At 30.4% G+C, this 10,433-nt stretch overlaps 2 protein-coding genes across 2 annotated transcripts; one reads left to right on the top strand and one right to left on the bottom strand.

Moving 5' to 3' along the window:
- Positions 1-3,591: 3,591 nt before the first annotated feature.
- On the top strand, positions 3,592-7,769 carry LOC119688483 (protein argonaute-3-like; the record flags this gene model as incomplete). The annotated part of the gene is made up of 6 exons (XM_038103158.1): positions 3,592-3,721; positions 4,759-4,948; positions 5,086-5,872; positions 5,928-6,164; positions 7,550-7,628; positions 7,681-7,769. Coding segments are annotated over exons 1-6 (1,512 nt in total), but the record flags the coding sequence as incomplete, so codon positions are not given.
- A 1,332-nt stretch (positions 7,770-9,101) lies between these two features.
- LOC119662395 lies at positions 9,102-9,892 on the bottom strand. The gene is made up of 2 exons (XM_038072001.1): positions 9,517-9,892; positions 9,102-9,451 (listed from the first exon to the last, which is right to left on the bottom strand). Exons 1-2 carry the CDS (start codon positions 9,814-9,816, stop codon positions 9,257-9,259), a joined length of 495 nt encoding a protein of 164 aa, XP_037927929.1. The 5' UTR covers positions 9,817-9,892; the 3' UTR covers positions 9,102-9,256.
- Positions 9,893-10,433: the final 541 nt, after the last annotated feature.

Here is a 10,433-nt window from a genome sequence, read left to right as displayed (position 1 = left end):
TTGGTTCTTCTTAATGAAATTTTATTGGCTTTTTTTGTAGGGGAACACAAAATCAGTAAACATCGGAGAAAATGTGTAGAAATTAATATGAGAGAATTATTGCAAACATGAACCCATATAATCTCCATTAATCACTCACATCACTATATTTGTGCACTTCATAAGCACATGTTATAATGTGTTTACACTTTGACTTACTTAACCTCTCAAACATACTCCCATATGGATTTTGTTTGAAAAATGTTAAGTTTTGCTGCATAATTGTCGAGTATAAAGCCGAAGTGTGAAATTCCAACCAAGTCTCATGTGTTATAACAAAATTTGTAGGCATGTCATGCAGACTTCCATATGTAAATTAAGATATCTTAATTTTTCGACAGTTGCTAGTTTATTTACGATATTAATCGAATTTTGGTTAAACTCTACACACATTTTTTTCCTGTTCAAATCATTAAAGTGTAAATATCACGGAGTGGCACGCAAGTTTTAAAAATGACTACATTGTTTATTCTTATGGTGATCGTCAGCAAGATTGAAAATGAGAGGACATTATAAGTAAACACTACATTTAATAATTCTCATCGTTCCATCTATTTCTTTGTTTCACTAACAACGAAACTACGCTTGGTCGCATTATATTGATTATTTCCTACAGTCAAAGACGGAAGACGTTGGTTTCGATTCCATTCGAGTTGCCTGAAAAAAGTTATTGTGGAATTATTAAAGATGCAAATTATAATTGTATAAGTTGAAAAAGTTGTATATAGTAAAGTTGTATACAAATTTGTTGTATTTGTGGTATTTGTGTGCAAATGATCGAAGAGACGCTAGTTATGTGAGTAAAATATGTATAACGGGACAAAATGTCATGTTATTTATAATTAAAGCTTGAGTACATACACACATATAGACATTTGTTGCAATGCTTCATAATGCTACAATCGAAATACCTATTAAAACACATTAGTTAGTAATACTTGATCTGTCGGATCAGATGTTGCGAGTGTCGGTTATAATGATACGAATATTCATAATACATATTTCCAGCAACAGGTATTGTAGATAAGAATTTGTTTCTTTTATCACAACAACCAGAAACACTATATCCTCACCTTATGCGACCGCAACGGGCACTCATAGTTCCGCAGCTGAGCTGAGTTTTTTGAGCTGAAGATCAACTTTTGCAGTTGTCTTAATATTGTTGAATGTCTTAAATATCATTAAAAGTCACGTAACATATTGTGGTTTTAATTAGCGGGAGATCATATCTGTAATCGGCATTGCAAGTTTAGACCGTTTTCATGCGTTATTTTATAAAGATCAGTGCAGACTTTTATTACTAATCCTGCAGTGCAGTTTTTTTTTATCGTGATATCTATATATTTCAATATTATAGTAAATTTAAAACAAATATATTTATATATACGTTTAAGTATAAATCTTATTATTTAATTTTTATTTGGAGTTTAAGAACACACTAATAAGCAATCTCGCAAATGCTCGTTCGGCAGACTCTTATTACTAGATTGTGAATTTTACCCACTTTATCCTCAGATATCACCACATAAGGCGTTTTGAACACTCAGAATTTTTTATGTCCATAAAGAAAAAACGCAACAGTCGATCACTTCCAAATCTTTTCATATGCAGATCCAGAGTTTAAATATTGCTTATGAAGATTTTTTTGGTTTCAGAAGCGTTTATTTGTGATCACACACAAATCTCGCACTAAAAAATACTCTTGACTTAGACTTTTAAGTATCATCAATTTTCAAAATATATAGTTATTAATATTATTACAAAATGAGTTAAAATTTTGACGCAGTTATCATCAACTTATCAAATGATCAAATAAATAGTTATCAGTTAATGGCGAATCAATAAATTAATAAATATAACGAACCTTTTGGAATATATAAGAAGCTAACCTTATAAAGCATCTTTTTCTATATAGGTATTAGCTTCGTCAGTATTTCATGTTTATTAATTAATGTTCATTAATTGAGCTTCAATTAATTTATCTCTTGTCCTTAATGGAGTTTATACTGCAAAATTAGTTGCAGCATATCTTTTATCTCTTATGATCTGTTCAATGTATGCAATTTTTCGTCGTTTTATACTGTAAAATGTAATGTTGTCTATTGTTATTCTAAGCATCTTAAATGCTTTCAGTTAGATCGTGTTGTTGTTGTTGTTTTGTGCTTGCAGAGATCTGTAGAGTAGGTGAGATTCTTTGAATCACATTACGAATACATGGGTTTGGATGTAGTTGTGTAAGAGGTGTGGGTATTGTAAAGAATTGTAAGTGGATTGGGGATTGGGTGAGACTTGAATTGAAGTTAACTAGGAGCAAGATAGAAAAATCTAGCCACTTCTATGATGACGATTTCAAAGGTTGATTAGGCTTAGGTTTACATGCGCGATAGTTTAAGAGAACAGATAGCAGAAGAACAGATGTTATGTAAGGGTATAGCTGAAGTAGAGCTGACGCATTTATGTGTGATAAGTAATTGTTTAGTATAAAGATAAATTCAAGAACGCCCGGTCAGGGGCGTAGCCTGAGCTACTAATCGAATTCGACAACCACTAATCGAATTCGGTTCGCCACTCCGAAAAATTATTACACAAGCAGATATGTCTTCACTTCCTACTTCAATATTGACAATGCCTGCTGTTGTATATTTGTCTAGACGTCTCTTTTGGCTTACAATTATAAAATTTGTCTTATCTGTGTTGATATTGAGTTTATAATATTTGCTCTAGGTACAGATTTAAGTAATTAATTGTTAAATGTATTTTATTATATTAGTTATTATGGTCATATTGTTCGCATATATATAATACGATACTATAAACTATATAAAAAGATGTAATGATAAATTTATTTTTGCCGAAACTTCGATTCGAATTTTCAACTATATTTATAAATTTCTTTCTACCTTTAAATACAATGCATTTAGACTTTGATGGAAAGCTTATTTTTATCAAATATTTTATATAGGTTATACTTTATATGCTCTTCAATCTGGGTCAAAGTGAAATAACCATAATATAGACACATCTGTGTGGGCGGGTCCAAAAGCAAATTTTTTATAAATTAGTATATGGATAAATGATCAACATCCAGACAAATAGACGAACATTGCTAAATATGTTTGTCATATCATGTCGATCATATGTATATCAATATGGTTTCTATGGTTCCCGACTAATTTTTTTTGCGTTACAAACATTTTGATAAGCTTAATATATCTATTGTTTATAACATCGTGATGTAGATTTTTTGAAATTATTCAAATATTTTACGATATTGTATTTTCAGAAATATAAAATATTAAAATGGCTGGGAGAAGTCGTGGAAAATTATTCAACTTACTCTCCGACAATGATTGCTCTATAACCACTGAATACCGCAATTTGCAATCACAATTTTCCTCAATTACTTCAAGGTTAGATGCTACTTCTATTTCAGTAATTTCTGAAGGTGCTACTTCAACAGCCCGTGAAGTTGCATTTCGACATGTGGAAGGTGTTGGAAGGCGATCAAAACTTTTTGCATACATGTTAGGAAACATAAATATTTGTACAAAGATGGAAGAAAGCAATCAGCCACAAAATAGAGCACAAATTTATACTCAGGAAGAAATTCCAACATGGAACGGAACGGAAGTTGAAAACCAGGGAGATTATATTGGTACTGAAGATAATTTAATCACAAATTGTATTTACTTTAAAGTTGCGTATTCTTAGTAATATTTGCAAACAATCTTTTTATTTGGAATGGAAAGATAGTTTGATGTAAGCGATTCTGAAAATTTAGATTTCTAAGTAAAAATTAATGAGAAATTCATCGGGAGAATTTGAGTTTCTCAATAGAATTTCATGATGAATTTAAATCAAAAATATAAATTGAAGGTTCTAAAAATATTGTTCGAATAATAAAGATAACGCCAAATATTTCGAGTCCATCATATATAGATGAGTGTGTTTATTTAAAAAAAATTGCTTTCTTTTATAAAAAATGGCAACAGTGAATATCTATAGCTTATCCTAGAGCATCATATAATCTTATTCCAGTATAGTGTCGAACAATTGTGCCTTGTTTTCTTTAATAAGCTTGCTTTTTTCAAATGGATCCACGTATAATAAATATTTTAAATTTCAAAGAAAACTGCTAATGCTTCACAACTTTTAATTCTGTATATTCTGGTCTATATATTATAGATTGGCTACCTCTAAATGTTTAAACAAATCTGCGCAATAATTGGTTTATGTTCTTCGTAGATGCATAGATATCATCTGTGCAGATTACCCTACCATTTTAAATACATTTAAGATTTAAGATTCATGTGCAATATGATATTTAACATGTATGACTTGATTACTTCTATAACTACATCTATAACTACATCTATATAGACAGAATTTTGTTAAATATATATGTGTTTTGGATTTAGTGAAGTTATTTAAAAATAAAGTTGAGAATAAAATTTGAGTTTATAGTAAATGGTATGGACGTAAATAAGAAGTACACAGGGATGGTAAATATGTTCCTAAAAGTGTGTCCGAATAATCTTCCATATTAATAAGGAGACCCAAAAACTAATAGCCCCTAAATAAATCGATGACGATATGCATGCGATTTTATATGTGTGTAAAAGTGTATATTAAATAGAACAGTTTTTAGTTTAAGTTTTTTATATATTTATTTCGATTACATTAAATATAAAATTCTATATTAACTTTTTTATATTACAGGTATTAAGGTACCTATAGTTGCCAACTATATCAAACTTAATGTAATGCCGGATACTGAAGTCTATGAATATAACATCAAATTCACTCCAAATATTGAAGTAAATAGCTTGAAAAGTAAATATCTTTCTGACCATGTAGAAATTTTTGGCAAAACAAAGTTGATCAATGGATCACAATTGTTATTGCCATAGTTATTACCAAATGTCCAAATGACACTTATTTCTAGAAATGATAGAGATGGTTCCGACGTTGAGATACAAATTACTTTTAAACAAAAAAATCAGTAAAAGATGTATTGGATATTTACAATATAATATTTGATAGAACCATGAAATCATTAAATTATATTCGTGTTGGTAAAAATCACTTTGATCCCACAAATCCCAAAATAATGTCAAATGCAAAATTAGAAATTGGGCCTGAATATGCGACTGCAGTAACTGAATGCGAAGGAGGATTAATGCTTTGTTTTAATCTATCTCTTCGCTGGCTTGATCAAGTAACTGTTCTAGAAGTGGTTACTGAAATACATCAAATGAAATCATCAGAATTTGAAGTTAATGCAAGAAAGGCCTTACTTGGTTGTGTAGTAATGACAAGTTATAGCAATAAGACGTACAGAATTGATGAAATAAATTTTGATACTAACACTCTTGCTGAATTTGATATGGACGGACAAAAAATTTCATTTGTTGATGACTATTACAAAAGTCATAATGTAGATATTAAGGATAAAAAGCAACCACTTTTAGTAACCACGAAAACTTACACTCGTCCCGAGAACACAGTTCAGGAATGTGTGTTTTGTTTGGTTCCAGAATTGTGTCGTCTAACTGGTCTTCAAGATAATTTACGATCAGATTCTAAATTAATGCGTGAAATCGCCACATTCACAAGAGCATCGCCAAATCAACAATTGTTGTGTTTAGAAAAATTTATTGATAATGTAAATAAGAGTACAGAAGCGAAATTAATGTTATCATGCTGGGGTTTATCTCTCGCTAAAACACCACAACCATTGGTGGGTAGAGTATTAGGAGAAAACAAGTGTATTTTGGATCAAAACGTTTCGGCTGTGGTGTGTCTACCGATTTTGGAAAACACGCGTCAAATAATTACTTACTGAATCCAATAAATATGGTGGATTGGATATTAAATTATTGTAAAAGAGACGAAACACATTTTTAGACCAATATGAAAAGTGTACTGACGTAATGGGAATAAAAGTACAAAGACCTAAAACAGTAGTGCTGGATAGCGACCGTATTGATAATTTAGCAATAGCTTTACGGAAGGCAATTACCAAACAAACTCAAATCGTTGTTAGCATATTTTCAAGCCACCGAGAAGATAGATATGCGACTATAAAAAAGCTTTGTTGCACTGAATTTCCAGTTCCCTCTCAGGTTTGTTAAGTTTAATATTATATTCATAATTTCAAGAAATATTTAAAAAATTTGTTTTGAGATAATATTATTAAACCATAACTACAGATAAATTTTATTGATAAAATGTTTGATGGCCAGATTTATTATTGCGCCATACTAAATTATTTAACAGAATAAAATGTTGAAATGAATAGTACAATATGAAACAAGAACATTTTTAAATAAACAACAAACTAGAACATTATTTTTGTAGTTTTGAAATGATTGTTAATTAATTTGTATGTATACTTCAAATATACATACTTGCTCTCCTCAATCTTCACAAGTATGGCAGTACTTTTGAAGTGATATGAGATAAATCACAGGATATTTGTGAAAGCGAATTCAAGAACCTTATTTTGCTCTTTAAAATTAGTTCGCAGCAATTGGCTTTTAAGGTATGTGCTCAATTCCCCTTTTCCTTATGGAAGAACATTGTTAGACAGCTATCAAATTTATGAACGGACCAGTCAAGTTCCCCCACCTCATCATATTCGTGTATCATCAATACGTTCAGAACTTTATAAATGATATACAATTTCACATGCCGATTATTAACGATAACTTGGAATACTGCTCCTTTATTGTGCACTTCTGGCGTGTATCCAAATCGTAAAGCTATTTTACATATGCAGTCCATTAAATAACTATTCTAGCAAACAATTTTATAGCACAGAAAAATTACACAAAAACAATATTTTAAAAGTATATTTCGGTCAGATGTTTTATTTAGTGAGGTTTCCCTTGTAATATAATCTATACCTGACGAAATGAGAAAAATCGTTCATTACTTTACTATTACATTACATTCGTCCACAAAATGAAATAGCTTTAACTCTGTCGTTGGGAATCGCCATTGCCATTGGATGTACATTTTACCGAAGTACTAATATGTAATATTTCAAAAGGTTTCGTTATGGCGAAAGTTCCGCAAAGATGGAAAGCTATTATCTGGAAAAGATGCACCAAAGCTTATAAGAGAACAAATAAAGCGTCAAATCCAACTGTGACAGATCTACTTTTATATATACACCATTTGGCCAGAGATCTTATTCTGTGACGGAAAAATATTCGAAAACTAGCATCTACGATCTTAACACAACTATTAACAATATTGATAATGGAAGAGTTCCGATTGACCCTGCCATTAACCCAAATTTTTTTCTATTTTCTTAAGTAGCAGTGATGATGTCACATCATTTGTCTTCTGTGAGACGTAGAAACGCACGCAGGGTATAGCTTGTTATATATACATAATATAAATTAAAATACGTTTAAATACAATATAAAATAAATTTTTTATTTGTTTATTAAATATTTTTGTGATTTATTAATTTAATAAATGTATAATTATTATTTTGCAGGTTATAATTGCAAAAACCGTACAAAATCGAGTAAAAGCCAGATCAACAGTTCAAAAGATCGCGTTACGTAAGTTCTTCAAATAACACGTATTCAAAGTGGTTCAGTCAAGTTTTTATCCACAAGCCTTAAGAAGAAATCATCAGAGGATATTGTGGAATTTTAATTGAAGCTATCGCTAGTTATAAGAAATATAATAAATGTTTCCCAAACAATATTATAATATATAGGTAAGAATTTATAATATTATTGTATATAATTAAAAAGTTAATTCAAGTTAATTATATTATCCATTCTTAAGTTAGAGACATATAAGTAGTACCCAACCAATCAACGAGTTATGTTTGTTCTATATGTTATGTTTGCTGTCTATATTTTTGACTAGACCTACAAAAATCACTGGTTTGTATGTGTTGTTTTCGTATTTACTTTACATCAGTTGCGAGAGTTTATCAGTTTTTATAAACCCTTTAACTTGTCAACAGCTAAAATATTTCAGTTGTGTCCATAGTTCTTATAAGAAAATGTATACTATACTAGGGACCTGATCTTTTTAAAAAAATCACATCTATTAAATCGTTAAGCAAGCACTCAATACCATTCAAGCCAACATCAGTTGAATTATTGGGTAAATATGTTTTAGTATGAAACAGAAATTATTATTATCTTTGAGTGAAAACATAATGAACTTATATCTAAATTAAAGAAATTAAACTGGCAGTTTAAAATCAATTTTCTATTTAAATTGATGGCAATTATCATACCTAGCAGCTCTCACACACTGTAATGCGAAGTAATTGCTCAGTGCTTGCACAAGCAGAAGTAGAATTTGTCCAACATTTATGTCAAATCTCCTACAGATTCCTATCCTACAGATTTTAACATTTTCCGTGATTTGCAAGGAAATGTAAACAGCAAAACGGAGGAAAAATGAATAGTTATTGCAAACAACACAAATTCAATCCGATTACCAAATAGCTCGCACACAAGGTAACGTAATGCAATTGCTGAACGCTTGTACAAGTAGAAAATAAAATTTTCCCTACGTTTTTGTAGGGGATTTTACTTATGCATAAAGCAAAATTTTATTGATTCTTTCATTTCCCTTTATTTTTATTTGAACTACAATTGTTGAATGTACTGTTTTCTTAAAGATTAATAATCAATGTTAAGGTTATTTACGGAAATGTGTAGTCTTTATTAGCAGTTTAATATAAAACCTAGAGAAAAAATATGAAAAATTGGCTAATAAGGCACCATAATGGTAAATGAGAGTGTAGTACTATTCTGTTACTTTTACACAAAAAAAAATTGATAAAATCGCGTCATAAGAAGAGCGAACCTTAAAAGAGCATAAAGCGAAATGTGATTTTCTTATAATAGCCAATAAGTTCCAACTGAATAAAAAATGAATAATTCCCTATATATACGTATATATTTCTTTGTGTTTTTTAACCAAACATCATCAAAAATCACTGCAATATTTCAAACAATGTAAATAATATACTGAACGTAAAGTTATAAAAAATTAAATATATTAAATATGTTCAATAAGTACAGGAATAAACAGAAACTATCATTACAAATCAAATTACATGAAGACTACACAGACTAGATATTGACGAGTTTCATACAATTTTTCTCTCACTTTTTTGTGTAGATTTACAAACTTTTTGAATTTTGGAACTCGGGAAAATTTATTGTTGAGCTCAATGATACGAACTTTTCAAACGTTTAGGCAAAGAATAATCTCCCTTAGTTGGTGTAACTTTGCTTAGAAAAGCATCTTCGCATAGCATTTCTTCACAAATATTTCCTAGATCAAGTCTTGACGAAGTTGCTCTTGCTTCGACAATATTTACACTGTTTTCAGCACCTTCCTTTTCTGCACTTTTTTTACGAAACTGAAAATTACAATTAATAATATATTAATACTGCTTACTAACATATATTTAAAATATTACACTACCTCATTCATGAACCATTTAGTCTGCTTATTCTCTGACTTGCTCTCTGATTCCATTTTTCCACGAAATTCTATATCGGAGTAATGTGCCTCAGTTAGAAATGTATAGATATTCTTTACGTTATTTGCGCAATTTTGACATAACATTGTCACCGACCCATCACCAGATTTTACATTTAGCTGCGTTATAAATGCAAATACGTCATAATAACTGAGTTCATCAGTAAATATCGACTGCATATCAATATACTCTCGAGCTGTCAAGGTCATGCACGCTCTGCATTGTATTTTAATTTTATCCATTTTCCTTATTAACCAAGAAGACTTCGACACTCAAATCAAATGACGTTCGTCTGCGAAAGATAGAGGTTCGGGCTTCGCATTGAATAGATGGTGCGGTTTGTCACGTGTATAACAGAGTTGCATCTCTATTAACGCATATTTTCAGTACTGTACTTAAGAAAAGGTATTTATTTAGGCCGTGTGCGAGTTCGAGTAAATTGAGGTAGGTTAGGTCAGGTTACTGGGGCCGTCCGAAGACTCACTTAGACCATGAGGTCCATTGTGATACCCTAAGAATTTGACACCTGTCCCTATAACCACTTGGTATTGGCTACAAAGCCATTAATACGAGCTATGGAAATAGAATCTAGCTCTCTTAATGAATAGAAAAAGTGCGACCCTAAGTAGGATATTAAATTGAGGTAAAGTCAATTGAAATTTCCTAAGCATTCTTTGAACTCCATTTATTTAAATTTATTTATTCCACTTATTTATTATTTTTCTGTTAGAAGTATTCATATATATTTTTTAAAATGTTCATAGAGCTAAAACTAAATTTACCTAATTTTTATCTAATTTACCCTACTTGAAATTCTGGTAAATGCCAACGTTATGCCAACATACTGACATAGTTTACT

The sequence above is a fragment of the Teleopsis dalmanni genome, chromosome X (genome assembly GCF_002237135.1).
Source record: "Teleopsis dalmanni isolate 2A chromosome X, ASM223713v2, whole genome shotgun sequence".
NCBI classification, from domain to species: domain Eukaryota; kingdom Metazoa; phylum Arthropoda; class Insecta; order Diptera; family Diopsidae; genus Teleopsis; species Teleopsis dalmanni.
The sequence above is the reverse complement of the archived record's forward strand: the minus strand, read 5'-3'. Positions and strand labels throughout refer to the sequence as shown.